The 18299-nt window shown below is 46.9% G+C and overlaps 1 protein-coding gene across 2 annotated transcripts in view; it reads left to right on the top strand.

Annotated features, from left to right (window-relative positions):
- Positions 1-7956: 7956 nt before the first annotated feature.
- WLS (wntless Wnt ligand secretion mediator) overlaps positions 7957-18299 on the top strand; it is a 38382-nt gene continuing 28039 nt past the window's right edge. The window contains exons 1-2 of one of the 2 annotated variants that reach the window (XM_018567318.1): positions 7957-8095; positions 16983-16988. In XM_018567318.1, the coding sequence (XP_018422820.1) occupies positions 7997-8095; positions 16983-16988 (105 nt within the window). In that variant the 5' untranslated portion in view covers positions 7957-7996. Of the gene's footprint in view, positions 8103-16982; positions 16989-18299 lie in introns of both variants that reach the window. The other variant, XM_018567319.1, reaches the window with a different exon arrangement.

Genomic DNA, 18299 nt, shown 5'->3' with positions numbered 1-18299 from the left:
TTGTTCATTCCTCACCATGATAAAGAAAGAAATGCATTCATATACAGGATATTATTGTCCATCTTCCTGTTCTAATAGACAACAGACTAGTAATAACTGTAAAACAAAAATTTGGATGATCTTTTAAATTAACATGGAACGAACACAAAATGTTTAAAAATGTCATCATGATCTATTGCATAAACACCTACAGCCAGTGAGGAGTATGTCATACAAAATGAATTAAGAATTCCATTCAATAGTTGGCAACACTGAATATATCCAGCATACTGTATATATTCCAGTTCCAGTATTTTGCTTAAAAGTTTATAATAAATGCCCTTTCTAATTTCATTTCTAAGGAAATGAAAAACAAAAAAATTATCATGCAATATTAATAACAACAAATATTTATCGATTTTTTTTAAGCCCCGAACATAAAAAAATAAAAAATAGAAATAGATACAAAATCACTATACATTCTCTTTAAAGGAAACATGTGCTGAAAGAAATGTAGGCAGCCTGCTGACTTACCTAAATATTAGAGTGTTATAAGAATGACTTAAATAACTGAGAATATGAGGTGCCTAGATGTCATGCTAGTTCTCTGCCTTCAATAATTTAACTTTCCAACAAAATAATCCGCACTTGTGACTTCAATCATGTTTTCTAAAAAAAAATGTTTTTTTTAAAAGCTCCTTTATTTTTTTATTTAATCCATATTTGTAATTATCTGTGTATTTTTATTTAATCCATACATTGACAGTGCAACATTAAAAGTCTCCATCAGTAAGCAGAACCTCACACAGCCTGCAATAGACAAAAACATAACCCTGAGCAAATAAAATCTTAACCCTTGTAGTGGGGCGACCCCGGCACTGCGAGGTTTAAGTCCTCATTTTGTCTAGGGGACTAGAATAACGGAGTTATAATCACTGAACCGCAATACCAGCTGGCTCCTAGACCATTCCCAGCCTTTCTTATACCGCGCTCCAGCGATGGAATGTCCCTTGGCATCCTTGCATCCTATACACTGCATAGGACATGATGTGCTAAACATCGACACTCACCGGAACCAAATCAGGTTAATCCGTTCTGAACCATATGGAAAAATAAAATTTAACCACAAGTTTATTTTTACCACCATTCTTGCTCTGCACAACCTTGTCACCTTCAATAACGCTCTGCACATCCTTTTCACCTTCAATAATGTTCTGCACATCCTTTTCACCTTCAATAACGCTCTGCACATTCTTGTCACCTTCATTAATGCTCTGCACATTCTTTGTCACCTTCAATAACGCTCTGCACATTCTTGTCACCTTCATTAACGCTCTGCACATTCTTGTCACCTTCATTAATGCTCTGCACATTCTTGTCACCTTCATTAATGCTCTGCGCATTCTTGTCACCTCTCTGCTCTTTCTTTTTCCCACCATGCTTGCTCTGCACTTTCTTGGGAGCCATGCTGGATTGAATACAGTAATACTGTACAGTACTGTGCTACAAAGCACACAAAAAAGCTTCACAGTATGTGTCCACAGCCCTGTCTGAGACCGCAATCTCGAGTACGGGAAGTCACGACCATGTGTCAGAGCAGGGAAAATGGCGGCGGTCGTGTTCGTCACCCCAGGCAGAGTTCGCGAACAGAGGCAACATTTTGACGAACTTCCAGTTCATGAACCGAGGTACCACTGTATATATATATCTTAATTATATGTATCTTATTTATATATTTAAGGTGACCACTCTCACACAGAACTAGATCTGAACAATGTAATATTATCACTGCTTGCTGGAAGCAATGCATGATGGGAAATGTAGTCTTGAGAAGTCCTGATTGCATCACATCAAGCAGCAGTGAAAGAGATGCAAAGAACACTGGGAGTCCAGGAAGTTGCTGGAAGTGATAGGCAGACAAAATGCAGCACATGCTACATAAAAGGGATTTTTGAAGTAAGCATTGATTGCATTATCAGAAACATCTCTACTATGTATTCCTATTACCATGCTGATGTCATAACAGGAGAGGTTACGCTGGGGCTTTACAACTCCTTTAATGCAGGTTATCAGTGTACAGGTTGGCCAATCTGCCTTGATATAGTCACAGCGCCATCTACCGCGCAGATAACAAGAAGCGCAGTGGAAAATTACCGCCTCCCCCGAGCCCGTTTTCCCGTAAGACTCTGCTTTGTGGCTTCAGAAAGCCTGTAATTATTTCTGTCGGGTTCACTGACTGGGAATATTCATGACTTCATTAATAAGAAGCGAGGACGGGGAACCGCGCATAACAAAGATACCCAGTCTAATTGGTCTGGTTGCTGTCACCAGCCGTTGCCACCGCAAGGTCTCCCCTGCCAACGTCCGCTCATTAGCCAGAAAAAAACGTATCATTTGCCGCTCCGTTTAATCATAACTGCTCCCCGACTCCTGCGCGTCCCAGCAGGGGGTTAACGCCGGTGTTCCTCATTTCACAAAAGAGTCATTTTGCTAGATGGCAAATGCTTGGCAGAGTCTACTCGCTGTGTCCTCTTGAAGTCCTGGAAAGAGTCCAGAGCCGTGGAATTCTCTCATCATGCGCAAAGTCAGGTCCGGAATGCTAACAGACCTGAAAGGAAAAAAAAGCTTCATGCAGTAATGCAAACGGATCACTTTGCATTGGTGCAAAAAAAAAACGTACAATGGCGTCCCCGGGGATCGTGGATCTCTATATACCCAATTATGATTTGCATATTAAAGTGGAAAATAAATACATTTCATCTATTTTAGATGCAGTTTCTCAATTAGTTTCTAGTTTATGGAAAACACCACTTTCATAAATAATTGATGTGACATATAATCAGTATCACATCAACGTAGAATCATAAAGGTTCAACACAAGTAGAATTTGTAGTTTTAGGTTATAAAACGTGACCTGTCAGTATTAAAAAATGTACTTTTATCTCAATAAAAATGGAGTTGCGTCCTTATACACTCATACAACAGTGACGGACCGGCATCCTTACCTTTTACAGCGGTGTAGGCAACCTCGGCACTCCAGCTGTTGTGGAGCTACAGGTCCCATGAGGCATTGCAAAACAGTGACAGCCACAGACATGACTCTCAAAGGCATTATGGGATTTGTAGTTTCACCACAGATGAAATGCCCAGATTACCTACCCATGTTTTAAAGGGTCATTCCATCTTAAAGTGACATTAAACTCAGGTGTTAAATCTTAAAAACACATTCAAGTACCTTAAGGCTTTACTCAGACAGCCGTACACGTCTATGCGGTGTGCACGCCTGTAAACGGGCCGATCCCAGGAGGGACAGGTGTTGCGTGCGATTGCGCGCAGCAGCCTGTTCTTCTCTATGGGAGGACGTGGCTGCACGCTGTCATAAGCATGTGCAGACACCCGGACCCGCACGGATGTGCAGTTCAGGTGTGCATACCACAGTGTAGCAGCCTGTTCTTCCCTATGGGAGGATGCGGCTGTACGCTGTAGTACGCACACCCGAACTACACATCCGTACGGGTCCGGTGTTTGCACTTGGACGCAGACAGTGTGCATCTAAGTGTGGACCCGCACGGAGGTGCAGCTCTGGTGTGCTTATGACAGCATACAGCTGCATCCTCCCATAGGGAAGAACAGGCTGCTGCGCACAATCACATGCAGCACCTGTCCGTCCCGGGATGGGCCCATTTATGGGCATGCATGCCGCATGGACGTGTACGGCCGTCTGTATGAGGCCTAAATATTAAATAAAATGTATCTTATTTGTGTATCACTCGGCTGTAGATCCTCCAATCATCTGTGAATTGGCGCCGACACTGTCCTTCCTTCTGGAGGGGGGCTACTTGTGTTCCCCATGGTCCCTGTGTGTTGTAAAGTAGTCACCGCTCCAAGGTCGCTCCCGGGATGGACTACAATCTCATGTTCAGTTTACTGATTTGTATTGAGATTGTAGTCCATCACAGGAGTGAGCTTGGAGCGGTGACTACTTTACAACACACACAGGGACCATGGGGAACACAAGTAGCCACCCTGCTTGAGGAAGGAACAGTGTCAGCACCAATTCAGACATGATTGGAGGATCTACAGCCGAGTGATACACAAATAAGATACATTGTTGGTAATAGTGAAGGTACTTTAATAAATGTTAAGGTTTAAAGGAGAACTATGAGGTCAGTGTTTTTCCCCATAGTTCTCCTACGGGTCACGGGAGAACACAAACTAGCGTTCTCCCGTGACCCAAAGCTCGGTATACCGCGAGCTACAGCTCGCGGTATACTGAGACGCCGCAGCCAGAACGGATCCCGACATTGCTGTCCAGATCCACCCAGCTGCGGGATTGATAGCTGGCTCTGCCTATCTATAGCCAGAGCCAGCTGTGCCCGCCCCCTCCCCCGTCCTATTCCGCCAGTCAGCGCTGGAGGATCGGAGCGGGGAAATACCTGCAGGGAGCAGTGAGTGACAGTCACGCCTCTCTGCAGGGACATGATCGAGAAGTGAGCGAGCGACGGTATGTGTTCGCTCACTTCACGATCTACTGAGCCGACCTGTGACAGTTTCATTGTCACAGGTCGGCTCAGATTATGAGGCTGAAAATCACTCACCTCATAATTCTCCTTTAACTCCGGAGTTTAGTGTCACTTTAAAAGTAATATTTTAGTTATAGTTGGAGCATGGTGCACGAGTCTATTGATGTGCCTTGGATACTCCAAGAGTCATATCTTCCTATTATAATTCCTGACTCCTGATAAAGTGCGTTGCGCTGTCTGCGTTACCCCAAAGCTCAGTGGTGTTTATGGGCTCTCTATGATTTCACACTCCATTTTTAATTTTTTTTTTGGTCTACTCTTTTATCCCACCCAGCTGACAAAAAGCGAGAGAGAACACTGCTACTGCTTCCATCAGAGCCTCATCGCACAGATGTTTCGCTTTTGCGACAGCAGCATTGCTAAAGTGCGTGTCACAACCGTATTCCCGTTTGTCAGTTCAGACGCCTCTGACGAGAGAGTGTGCGGCCCGCGTTGCGTAACAAACGTGTGCTATAAGTCTCAGACATGATCTCATTGCAGTGCTCCGGATATTTGAGAAAACAGCCATCAATTCTGCCCTTTGGTAACGCGAGACAAATTTGCAACAATGCGAGTCCCCAGGATGGAACGCTCTGCGATGCCTGGCCTCGCCGTGGAGGAGACCGGTCAGGGTTTAGACAAACTGGTTCATTAGCCGTGGTCAAACGACAAGCCTACGTGTGTCCTGCAGGTCGGAGGGTGAAGGTTGAACCCCGGCACACTCAGGCAGGACATAAAGATGAACTCTCTCTGGTTGTGTCATCTGTGACAACACGTGTCATTGTTACCAACATGAAGAATATCAAAATCAAGGACAGGAAGCAGGAGGGGTGCCAGCATAGTCAGTACACTGCGAGGGAGCAATGCCGGGGATACAAGTATTAGAAATTATATTATTAATAATACTTTATCCTAGGGATGCACGGATACCGCTTTTTCTGCATCGAGTACAAGTACCGGTATTTTTTTTTCCAGTACTCGCCGATACCGAATACCGATACCGGAAGTCCCATGAAGGAAGCCAGACGGTGTGTAATGACGTGGCGCCCGGCTTCCTGATTAGCGGGAAAGCCGTCTCTATGCTTCTCTTTGAAACTTTGGGGCTGCCAGCTCCCTAGAACACGGGGGAGGGGTTAGTCGGGGTGAGAGATAAGAGGGAAGCTGACAGAATCTGCAGCAGCAACCAACCAACTTCTGCTTTTCATTTTCAAACCGTACCTGAAAATGAAGAGAGAAGCTGATCGGTGACTCTGCTCAGCTTCTCCAGGTTCTGTCTGCTTCAGTTTTAGTAAATTCTCCCCAAAAACTGAGTCATATCCTAAGAATCCGGGTCACATTACAGATCACTAAGTGGATCCTGCGTTCCCCTGAGCCTGACAAAGGGTAAAAGTCCTTTCTGCCCGGCCCTGCACACTAGGGTCACCAACCACTATTAGAAGGCATGCCCCAATCTTCATCAAAATACAAAAGTCCCAACTAATTTGGTCATGGAGAGTCTCAGAGTAGTCAGTGTGCCCTGTGCTGGTCACTGAGAGTCTCAGAGTAGTCAGTGTGCCTTGTGCTAGTCACTGAGAGTCTCAGAGTAGTCAGTGTGCCTTGTGCTAGTCACTGAGAGTCTCAGAGTAGTCAGTGTGCCTTGTGCTAGTCACTGAGAGTCTCAGAGTAGTCAGTGTGCCTTGTGCTAGTCACTGAGAGTCTCAGAGTAGTCAGTGTGCCTTGTGCTAGTCACTGAGAGTCTCAGAGTAGTCAGTGTGCCTTGTGCTAGTCACTGAGAGTCTCAGAGTAGTCAGTGTGCCTTGTGCTAGTCACTGAGAGTCTCAGAGTAGTCAGTGTGCCTTGTGCTAGTCACTGAGAGTCTCAGAGTAGTCAGTGTGCCTTGTGCTAGTCACTGAGAGTCTCAGAGTAGTCAGTGTGCCTTGTGCTAGTCACTGAGAGTCTCAGAGTAGTCAGTGTGCCTTGTGCTAGTCACTGAGAGTCTCAGAGTAGTCAGTGTGCCTTGTGCTAGTCACTGAGAGTCTCAGAGTAGTCAGTGTGCCTTGTGCTAGTCACTGAGAGTCTCAGAGTAGTCAGTGTGCCTTGTGCTAGTCACTGAGAGTCTCAGAGTAGTCAGTGTGCCTTGTGCTAGTCACTGAGAGTCTCAGAGTAGTCAGTGTGCCTTGTGCTAGTCACTGAGAGTCTCAGAGTAGTCAGTGTGCCTTGTGCTAGTCACTGAGAGTCTCAGAGTAGTCAGTGTGCCTTGTGCTAGTCACTGAGAGTCTCAGAGTAGTCAGTGTGCCTTGTGCTAGTCACTGAGAGTCTCAGAGTAGTCAGTGTGCCTTGTGCTAGTCACTGAGAGTCTCAGAGTAGTCAGTGTGCCTTGTGCTAGTCACTGAGAGTCTCAGAGTAGTCAGTGTGCCTTGTGCTAGTCACTGAGAGTCTCAGAGTAGTCAGTGTGCCTTGTGCTAGTCACTGAGAGTCTCAGAGTAGTCAGTGTGCCTTGTGCTAGTCACTGAGAGTCTCAGAGTAGTCAGTGTGCTCTGTGCTGGTAACTGAGAGTCTCAGAGTAGTCAGTGTGCCTTGTGCTAGTCACTGAGAGTCTCAGAGTAGTTAGTGTGCCCTGTGCTGGACAATGAGAGTCCTAGAGCAGTCACTGTGCTGGTCACTGAGAGTCTCAGAATAGTCGGTGTTCTGGTCACTGAGTGGCTCGGGGTAGTCAGTAACTCTCAGTGACCAGCACAGTGACTAGTCTGGGACTCTCAGTGCTTAGCACTGAGTGGCTTGGGGTAGTCAGTGTTCTCAGTGCTGTAGTTGGTGTTCTGGTCACTGAGCGGCTCAGGGTAGTCAGTGTTCTCTGTGCTGGTTACTGAGTGGCTCTCGTAGTCAGTGTTCTCTGTGCTGGTCACCGAGTGGCTCGGGGTAATCGGTGTTCTCAGTTCTGTAGTCGCGTTCTGGTCATAGTCAGTAACTCTTAGTGACCAGCACATTGACTAGTCTGGGACTCTTAGTGCTTAGCACTGAGTGGCTCGGGGTAGTCAATGTTCTCAGTGCTGTAGTCGGTGTTCTGTACACTGAGTGTCTTGGGGCAGTCAGTGTTCTCAGTGCTGTAGTCGGTGTTCTGGTCACTGAGTGGCTCTGGTAGTCAGTGTTCTCTGTGCTGGTCACTGAGTGGCTCGGGGTAATCGGTGTTCTCAGTGCTGTAGTCGGTGTTCTGGTCACTGAGTGGCTCTGGTAGTCAGTGTTCTCTGTGCTGGTCACTGAGTGGCTCGGGGTGGTCGTTGTTCTCAGTGCTGGTCACTGATTGGCACTGCAGCAGACCGCTCAGGACTCGGCCGGGGAGGCAGGCAGGGGAGGCGCAGCGTAGCCCTGGTCACGTGACTGTGAGGCTGCGGCAGCGGCTCGCCTGCTATTAATCTGGAGGCAGCAGATCGCTCCGAACCCTCCGCTGACTTCTCCAGCTCTCCGCTCAATCCGCAGCCATGGCCGGGGCGATCATCGAGAACATGAGCACCAAGAAGCTGTGCCTGGTCGGCGGCGTCCTGTTCATCTTCCAAGTGCTGGCATTCCTGGTGGGGGGGTTTGTGTGCTGAAACTTTCCAAAACCAAAAAAAGTTTACTTTGTAAGTCGGGAAGAGTCGGTGTGCGGTCCTCATGACCGCCTTTGTTGAGGGATCGTCACATCAGGAAGGGTGGTCTGCATTGTAATCACTTCACTTCTCCAGCCTCTCCACTTCAACTCAACAGTACCCCTTTTACATGTGTGCATTTGCTCCCTCGCTCCCTGCACTGCTTTACATATGTACAAATGTTCTTCAGTCATCCCTTCTGTTTCTAATTAACTAAATACTCTTTCCTATGTGACATTTTTAATATGAACTCTTTACATTTGTTTAAAAATGTAGAACTACCCCTTTTTGATCCTGAACTCCCTTTTATTTATTTATTTTTGTAATATTCAGTCTGTCTTTTTTTTGTCTTTTTCTATTTTTATACATTTTATCTTCAGTTTTACTTTATAGTTTTCTGCGATCGATGGGAAACGTGAAACAGTTGTAATGTTTAATTAAACACCTTTCAGTGTCTGTGTACATGTCACGTATAGAAAGACCGGACATACACATTTTATTTACTTATTTTTTTCCTTTTTTCTTTTATCAGTCTCCTTGTGTCTGTTTTTATGCATTTTTTTTTCCCCCGTTTTGTTTTATGTTGTTTGGCAACAATATATAAAGCTGTCAACAAGGAAACACTTTAAAAGAATTGGAATATTGATTTAAATACATATTTTTGTGTCTGCATACTTGACACCTGTAGGAATAAAGGACATGCATGTTGTGGTGTTTTGTTTTGTTTTTAAAGGAGAACTATGAGGTGAGTGATTTTTACTCAGCCCCATAATCTGAGCTGACGTGTGACAATGAGACTGTCACAGGTCGGCTCAGTAGATCGGGAAGTGAGCGAACACATACCGGCGTTCGCTCACTTCTCGATCCTGTGTCGGCAGAGAGCCGTGACAGGGGAGGGGCTGGATTCCCCTCCCCTGTCCTATCCTCCAGCGCTGACTGGCGAAATGAACGGGGGAGGGGGCGGGTACAGCTGGCTCTGCCTCTAGATAGGCAGAACCAGCTGTCACTCACGCAGCTGGGCGGATCGAGACATAATTGTCGGGATCTGTACCGAATGCGGTGTCTCAGTATACCGCGAGCTGTAGCTTGCAGTATACTGAGCTTAGGGTGACGGGAGGACGCTAGTTTTTGTCCTCCCGTTACCCTAAGGAGAACTATGGGGAAAAGCCTTAACGCAATAGTTCTCCTTTTAAGTACATTCCTCCTCATTTGTTTTTAGGGTTTGGTTGTGCTCTGAGTAAGGATTTGGTAGTTTTGTTTGTGTTTCATGTTGGTGACCTTTGCCGCTGTTTTGTCATTGTGAAAATGTTGCAATTTTTTTGTTCACACGATGTCCGGATTCTGTCTAGACCAGGACAGTTAGCTCCTGCACTAAAAACGCATCTCAATGTATCCCTATGTTTTTTCTGGGCTCCAGTTCACACCAGCGCAGTGCTTTCCGTTCCGGACAGAAAAAATACTGCATGTCACATTTTTTCTGGTCTGAAACGCGCACGAACGCATAAAAAACGCAAGGAAAACGCACTGCAGCTAACTGGAAAAAAAGTGTAGTCCTGCTCCACATACACAAAGGGAAGTACTCATAAGGAGAGGACGGAAGTGACCTCAGAGCAAGAATATGCATACTGACAATCCCCCCCACACCCCCAAAAAAACAAACGCGTCCGGAATGCGGTAAAAACGCATCAAAAACGCGATGCACAGATTGCACCACGTCTGCAGATCGGGACCAGAAAATGGTGTCAACAAGTCCTTAAATGTTCCAATTTTTTTGTTCACACTTCCTAAATATTTTGGCAAAATTGTTTCTTCTAAGATATCTAGCGGCAATTTGTGATGGACGGGATTTCGTCTGTAATGTTGAAAACGTTTACATTTTTATTAAAGCTACTTCTTCACCCCCCACACACACATTTTTGTTGTTGTTTAATTTTAATCTTTTTATTATATAATCATTAATGAAGATTTTTATATACTTAATAGATCATGAATCCTTTTTTAAATATCTTTTAATCTCATAGTCAGCGTTTACATCAATCTGATCTAATTAAACACATAATTGGGATCTCCGTATGTATTTCAGGGCTTAATATTTTGGGGGCTTAGAAAATATTTGGGATATGACCTTTTTAGGTCCTAGTGTAGGGACACGCTAACATAACCTTCAGGTAAACCTGTCAAAGGTGCTGCCGCTTCAACCTTCTGACAATGCTAGTTGACTGGCTGCCATGCTGACCCTACTGGCATAAAAACGTTTAGCTGGTCATACACTGCTCAAATTTTGGCTGAATCCAGTTGACTCGGCCAAAATCCGAGCTGTGTGTGGCACTTCCGGCACCACCCAGCTCAACATGTCGATTATTCAATGGTGGGTGGAAAATTGTCAGCCAATTAGCTGCAGTTACTGTTCAGGTGCCGCAAAACAACGGCCTGGGTATTCTTACAGTGGCGGGCACTGGTTGTCACACTACAATAGCCTAGGTATTCTTACAGTGGCAGGCACCGGCTGTCACACTACAATAGCCCGGGTATTCTTACAGTGGCAGGCAACGGCTATCACAATAGCCCTCGCATTCTTACAGTGGCGGGCAACGGCTGTCACAATACAATAGACTGGGTATTCTTAGAGTGGCGGGCAACGGCTGTCAATACAACGGCCTTGGTATTCTTACAGTGGCGGGCACCGGCTGTCACACTAGCCCGTGTATTCTTACAGTGGCAGGCACCGGCTGTCACACTACAACAGCCTGGCAGGGGAGATCCGTCTGTCCAGGCTGTGTAGCGCGGATGGAGGATCGTGTTAGACTTATTTCATTTACCCTGCAGGCTGAAGGAAAGAAATCTGTGTATGGCCGGACTTTTTTCTGAGTCACAGATCTCACTGTCAGGAATGTCAGACATCCTTATCTTCTTACTTGTTCTGGGTCATTGACTAATGTAATGAAGTATGAGCATCAGCATGAAGCCCAGACAACTGTTATTCTCAGAGGGAGGCCATCCATTGCTATCTCTGCTTCTTTGGAAGGGTGAAGCTGAACTCCCGGCATGTTATTAAAAAGTACCCTTGCAATGGGGATGTTCTGCACTTCAGGGGTTAATGACAATCAAGTCTAGGGGTAGAGGAGTACAATTTATTACTTCAGCTTATTCCTTGCTCTGGCAGGCTTCCACTATACTGTGCAACCACCGGCCCCCTGTAGCCTCTTTTTTTGGGGGGGTGCACTCCGGTCAGCAGTCACACTTTGTCATCACATACGGTGCAGGGCCTGTGGTCCAGCTTTGCATGTAAGGACTGCGAGGGCCCGCCCACAACCTAGATCATTGGAGAGAGGAGATTTAAAGTCATATTAAAGTAAAAAAAAGTTTATTTCACGTGTTGTTTAACTCGCTTACAATTAGGGATGCCCCGATACCGGTTTTTCGGTATAAGTACTGATATTTTTTTTACCGATACCGGAAGTCCCATTAAGGAAGCCAGGCGCCATGTAATTACTCACCACCTGGCTTCCTGACTAGCAAGGCAGCATGTAAGGACTTGCCACCCGGCTTCCCAATTAGCTGGGAATCCGGCTCCATGTTTCCTCCAAGCATGGAGCCGGCTTTCTGGCCAATCGGGAAGCCAGGGGGGGCGGGGGGATAATGATTTGCTTCCTGATTTGGCCAGTTTCTTGACCAATCGGGAAGCAAGGCGTCGAGTCACTACACGGCACCCGGCTTTCTGATTGGCCGGGAAGCCAGCTCCATGATCCCTTGTCACGCTCCGTCTGGCTTCCTCATTGGCCATCGGGAAGACTAATCAGGAAGCCGAGCAGTGAGTCATTACACGCTGCCCGGCTTCCTGATTGGCTGGGAGACCGGCTACATGATCCCTCATCACCAAGTAACGACGGAGCATGGAGCCAGCTTCCCAGCCAATCAGGAAGCCAATCTGTGCATCTCTACTTACAATGGATGCTGTTTCTTGACGTTCAAAAGTTGTGTTTCCTGCAGAATCAGTTGGTCACCTGAGTTCTGGTCCTGATATCCTGTTTTAGGGTGTCTCCTTTCCCTTGCAGGGTCCAATGGAGCCACCCTTGTGTGTGCTAGTAAGCTGTGTGTGTTGTACAAACACACAGACACAGCAAGGCAAGACACTCCCCCGACTCCCTTCTCCCCACTCTCTTCCTTCCTTCCCTTCTCCCCACTCTCTTCCTTTTGTCTGAGCTGACCTGTGACAATGAGACTGTCACAGGTCGGCTCAGTAGATAGGGAAGTGAGCGAACACATACCGGTGTTCACTCCTCCATCCTGTCACTGCAGAGAGCCGTGACAAGGGAGGGACTGGATTCCCCCCTCCCCTGTCCGATTTCAGCGCCGACCGGCGGAACGGACAGGAGAGGGGGCGGGTACAGCTGGCTCTGCCTCTAGATAGGCAGAGCCAACTGTCACTCACGCAGCTGGGCGGATCCAGAGATAATTGTCGGGATCCGCTTCAGCTGTGGCGTCTCAGTATACCGGAAGCTGTAGCTCGCTATATACTGAGCTTTGGGTGACGGAAGGGCGCTAGTTTGTATCCTCCCGTTACCCTTCGGAGAACTATGGGGAAAAGCCCTAACCCCATAGTTCTCCTTTAAGCTTCCAGGAAGCACACAAAAGCCATTCGTCTTTTTGTTTCAGTGAAACTGTTACTCTTTCCTCCTCTCTCTGACTTTCTTTACTTCCTAATTGTTATCCTGTATTGCTAAGACAAATAACGTGCTCCGGCATGAACTTCCTGCTCTCCTCTTCAGATTCCAGCATCCATTTCAAAGCCGGGAGTGTCAATTACCGCACTTTACACAGGAAACCCATACTCAGTGCTGGGCTGCTTTTATTGTGTTGAATCAGGAAATTGTTGTGTCTGGCCCTAAGGCTGTCACATGGTGAGCCTGGCAACAATGTCGTTCAACTTCACATTGTTCTGGGAGGTGAAAAAACTCTGTTAAAAGTGCTTTAAATTTGAACTATCATCAGATATGTTTTTCGTATTATGAGTAGTGCAACGCTTCCAGGTTTTACCTCTGACAGAGATCGCACTCATCCCTGACAACGGCTGCATCTGATTTATTAATTTATTTCAAGAGGGACAGAGCCATCTTTATTCAGGCATCAAGCAGTCATGCCTATACAGGACTGTCAATCTTGCAATGCCTCATGGGGCTTGTAGTTCCAGAACAGCTGCAGGGTCGGAGTTGTCCACCCCAGGCTTAGGCTGAGGTGCTAAAACACCTGAGCAATGCCTGCATCCAATCAGATTGTTCAGGTATTTTGAGAGCCAGAGGGGCCGATAAGCAAGATACTGAAGCTTGGCCCAGTGGGAGATTCCTCCATCCACACAGTGGAATCTGTTGCACTTTCTCCATCTGATCATAGAAAGTCTGCATATATTCTATAGGTGTGTGGTCAGCCTGACTCTATGTACTCCGGGTAAAGTTATTAACCCTTGCAGCAGGGCTACCCCTGCACTGCAAGGGTTAAGCGCTCACAGCTGCTCAGCCATGGGGATTGGGTGAGTAACTATTTTTGACCCTAGCCAAAAATGAAGCACTTAAAGTGACATTAAAGTCCGATGTTTTTTCCCCTGTATGTAGGGACTTGCCTTAAATGATGCCTCTTAATCCAATCGTCTTCTTTCCTGGAGTTTTCAGCTGTCCCTCCAGCGCTGGGTGCGGGTCTCCGATCCATCGCTGACTCCTCTGTCCTCCTCTTCTCTGATGTCCCACGGAGTCTGTGCGGGTGCACGCTGCTCCATAGACTTACCTTGTGTCTCTCCTCCTCTCCCGGCCGAACATCTGAACTGCGCGCATGCGCCAGCCCGAGAAATTTACAATGTTGCAGACTGATCACTAGGGTGAGGGGAGACTGAGGAAATGCTTCCTCCTGCCTGTAGTAGACTGATCACTGGGGGAAGAGAGACTGAGGAAATGCTTCCTCCTGCCTGTAGTAGACTGAGGAAATCCTTCCTCCTGCCTGCAGCAGATTGATGACATCTTAATCTAGGCAAAGTCGCATGTCTGGAGCTCAAGGATAGCATGTGAATAACAGGTGAAGCTTGTTTGGAAAAAGTATCTTGTTTCTGTATGTTGCGCAATATCATGCCAGGAATGTATACACACAGACTTGTAAAGTTAGAGTGTTCAGCGGGCAGACAGCCTGACCACCCCCAGGGTCCGTCCCTCCTCATTTCTCGGTCAGTTGAGTGTGTTCTTCCAGAGTTAACGAGCAACAAAACCCAAATCACTCGCATGAGCTATAACACAGCAACTCCGGCGCTCCAGCTGTGCTTTAACTACAAATCCCAGCATGCCCTTGCCTCTGGGAGTCATGCCTGTGGCTGTCAGTCTTGCAATGCCTCATGGGTCCGCAACAATTGGAGCTGCCCACATTTGCTTTGACGGGTTAATATAATTCTAAAAGTTGGTGTCAATCTTTTTAGATCTGTAGCTTTTGTTTAAAGACAAAAAAAAATGGTGATCCAACCCGGAAGGCACACACTTCCTGTTATAACATGACAACGCTTTGTCCCTGTCTTCCAGTTGTGCTCCTAAGGTCACCCTGTCACACCCTGGGCTTCCGATAGAGGTCACAAATGGCCATTTTAGCACACATTACACAGACATGATCCACTGTTGTCACCCTTAGGCAGGGTCGTCTCTACAGTGAGGCAGCCTGAGAGAGCTTGCCCCAGGCATCATCTCATTGGGCGGGGTAGTGGGGATGGCATGGGGTGGGCAATAGCGTCCCGGGTTGCTAAGAGCTCATCCCAACCTGTGACTGTGTGGCTTCCCGGTTGGCTCACTAACATTACCAGGAGCTGAGCAGGACGCTCTTCTGGCTTGCGTCCGCCAAGTCCTGGCAACCAGTGAAGTCCGTGAGCTGGGTAGGACCCACCGACAGTGTAGTTCAGTGTCGTCCCCTTTACCCCCATGACCATTTCTTGCCAGCAGATACCCCCCAACAACATTGCCTCAGGTGGCGAATACCTAGGGACAGCCCGATCATCAGGATACCCGCCATGTAGCCATTGCTGGGGTGCATGCACACAGGAAGTGGCTGCAAAGACTGAGCAGTGCGGAGACGGAAACTAGGTGCTAACCGTTTAATACACAGAGCTTTAGCAAGTCAAATGCCATGCAGTTTGGGTTTATATCTACTTTAATCGGCCATCGGCAGAGTGTCTCAGACTGTTGTATACTTCATTGCATTGGCAGGAAATTCAGGAGCGTGCAGTTCATCACGACTGAAGGTCACCTCATGCTGATTGTCATATCTGTGTTCATTCCACTGCCTTCCATCACATAATCCTTCCCCTCTCTAATACCATTCCCTTTCTGGCTTGGTAAGCCACCGTGGCCACGCAGAGGAATTCTCAGCCCGGCTGTCCTGTCTGGGTGGGAATGATTAAACCTCGGCCTTTGTGTTGTACAAGGTCATTCGTGTTGTCCGGGAGCAGACACAAAAGACATCAGCTAATGCCTTTGGCATGTTTTGCATACCTGAGGCTGTTTCTGGATGAAGAGTCTTTCAGCAAAGCTGAAAATGAATCTTAAAGTATAACTATGAGGTGAGTGCTTTTCACTCACCTCATAGTTCTAGCCGACCTGTGACAGGTCGGCTCAGTAGATCGGGAGGTGAGCGAACACATACCAGCGTTCGCTCACCTCTCGATCCTGTCACGGCTCTCTGCCGTGACAGGGGAGGGGCTGGATCCCCCCGCTCCGATCCGCCAGCGCTGACTGGCGGAACGGACTGGGGAGGGGGCGGGTACAGCTGGCTCTGCCTCTAGATAGGCAGAACCAGCTGTCACTCACGCAGCTGGGCGGATCCCGGCACAATTTTCGGGATCCGCTTCAACTGCGGCGTCTCAGTATACTGCAAGCAGCAGCTCGCAGTATACTGCAGCGTCTCAGTATACCGCGAGCTACGGCTCGCGGTATACTGAGCCTAGGGTGACGGGAGGTCGCTAGTTTGTGTATGAGGAAAAGCCTTAACGCCATAGTTCTCCTTTAAACGATTTGGGATTTTGGGAAGGATTTAGCACTTGTCTCGGGCAGGTGGAACTCTAGTCCTAGACTCTGGTCTAGAAAGCCAAAATTGCAAAAAAATTGTATTTGAATTAAGTAAAAGTACCAGTTTGTTTTTTTTCTGGATAGATTTGTGGAATTTATAAATATTTGTTTTATATAAAGCGGGTTGGCACTTATGGCTTTAAAATAACCCCCTCCCTCCCCCGGGCCCGTTTACTTTGCGGTGTGTTAAAATAGAATTGAAGCCCAAATTATTATTATTTTTTGATACTTTATAATCCTTGTTGGCTTGTTTTTATTCTCCTATCTGTCCCATTGGGGAGAGTTCACTTCACTTCCTGTCCCATAGCCATAACAGGAAGTAAGAGGAAATCCCACCTAGAAAAGAAAGGGAAATGCCTGGTGGTCAGCAGGGTCACCAGAACTAGTGTCCCCGTTGGAAGATTTCCCATCTATTCCTGTTCAGGTGACAACCCAAAATTTGGGATTTTCTTTCACCGTCAGTGCTTACCAGGACACAGAGAGAGGGTGAATCTCCCTTATGGGGGCAGGGACAGATTTTTATTGCTGACAGGTGTTCTAATTCTTCATTCCAGCTAAAACAGACCCCTGATATTTCCCTTTTAAAATAGAAAAAGAGAACGAAGACACAAGAGTCCTGAGTTTCTTTTTCTGCAGCCCCAGCACTTAATGGGCAGGAAGCTCTCAGTACAGAGGCTTCCTGTTCATTCACAATCTGGAGATAGTAAATATTTACCATGATTTCAGTCATGAATGGACAGGAAGACTCTGTACTGATCTGCTTCCTGTTAATTCATGTAGAGAGTCTTCCGGTCCATTCATGACTGAGTTGATAGTAAATATTTACAATGTCCCCGTTCATAAACTATCATAAAGTGATCTATAGCACTTCCTGTTCAGTCATAACTGGGGAAATAGTAATCACTATGTCCCCAGTCATTTACAAACACTGAGTGGTCAGCACCGATCGCTCGGTGTTTGTGCTCCGCTCTCCATCCTGACTGCTCCGCCCCCTCCCGCCTGTCACTGGAGCCAATCTCTTCTACCCGTATCGCCCGCTCAGCTCTCTCCTTCCTGCTGGGTGATGGCACTGAACATCAGAGGGGTCACAGACCGAAGCTTGCAGCCGGTGTCCAGCAGGGAGGAGAGAAGCTGGGGCTGCACCACATTTTCGGCACTGTTTTGGTGCTATCAGCATTTTGACCACAATACCATTTTCGGCTGAAATTTCAATGCATCCCTAATGTCTAAAGCCAAGTACAAAAATGAATATATGTTGCAGCTTGCCAGACCATAGATGTGGTGTGAAAGTTGTGAAGGACAGGTCCAGCTGGTGAGCGCTCTTCCAGAGGGGTGGGATTGGTTTCAATGCCGGTGTGCTGCTCCTGGTGTGTGCGGACCGGGGTGTCCGACGTTTGTGCTCACAGGAAAACAAAATAGAAGGAAGAAGCTCGATGACCTAGCACAGATAAAAGGGGGTGGAGCGGAGGTCATCCCTCTGCTCCACCCCCTTTTTATCTGCGCTTCTTCCTCCTTTTTGTTTCCCCCGTAGATGTGGTGGCTGCTTTAGTTTTTCTTTTTATCCCCTGTGGGAGTAGCACACTTCCTGTCCCAGGGTGACGGCGCTCGCTTCCTGTACTGTATCTCTGGAGTGGCAGCGTTGTCACCCTAGGCCTACAGAACAATTCCCTTTTCACTTAATAACATCGAGAGAAAGAATTCTGTAGTCCGCCAGAGAAAGTTTGGATGAATATAACTGATAACACAGTAGCACAGGCAAGAGAACACAGGAAGTTGTCCGCTCAAGATTTCTGGCACCTCAACAGATAAAATAAAAACACTTGTGATGGTATATTTAGGAGACCAGAAGGGAGCAAATAAGAGATGTTTATTATTTGAGTTTTTACCTCTAAGCTTGAGTATTTTTTGCGTGTATTGTTTTTTGTTTTTGTTTTTTAGTATTATAAATACATACCACGATTGGTCATTTCAATGTTGCTTTCCGGCCACAGAAACCTCCCACACCGATTTCCTGAATTCCGAAACGTTCCCCACCTCCGTCTTCTGTCAGTGCAGGTTCCATCATGAGA

Source organism: Nanorana parkeri, unplaced genomic scaffold (assembly GCF_000935625.1).
Source record: "Nanorana parkeri isolate BGI_ZX_2015 unplaced genomic scaffold, ASM93562v1 scaffold1028, whole genome shotgun sequence".
Taxonomy (NCBI): Eukaryota; Metazoa; Chordata; class Amphibia; order Anura; family Dicroglossidae; genus Nanorana; species Nanorana parkeri.
This window is presented reverse-complemented; position numbering and strand designations above follow the sequence as displayed.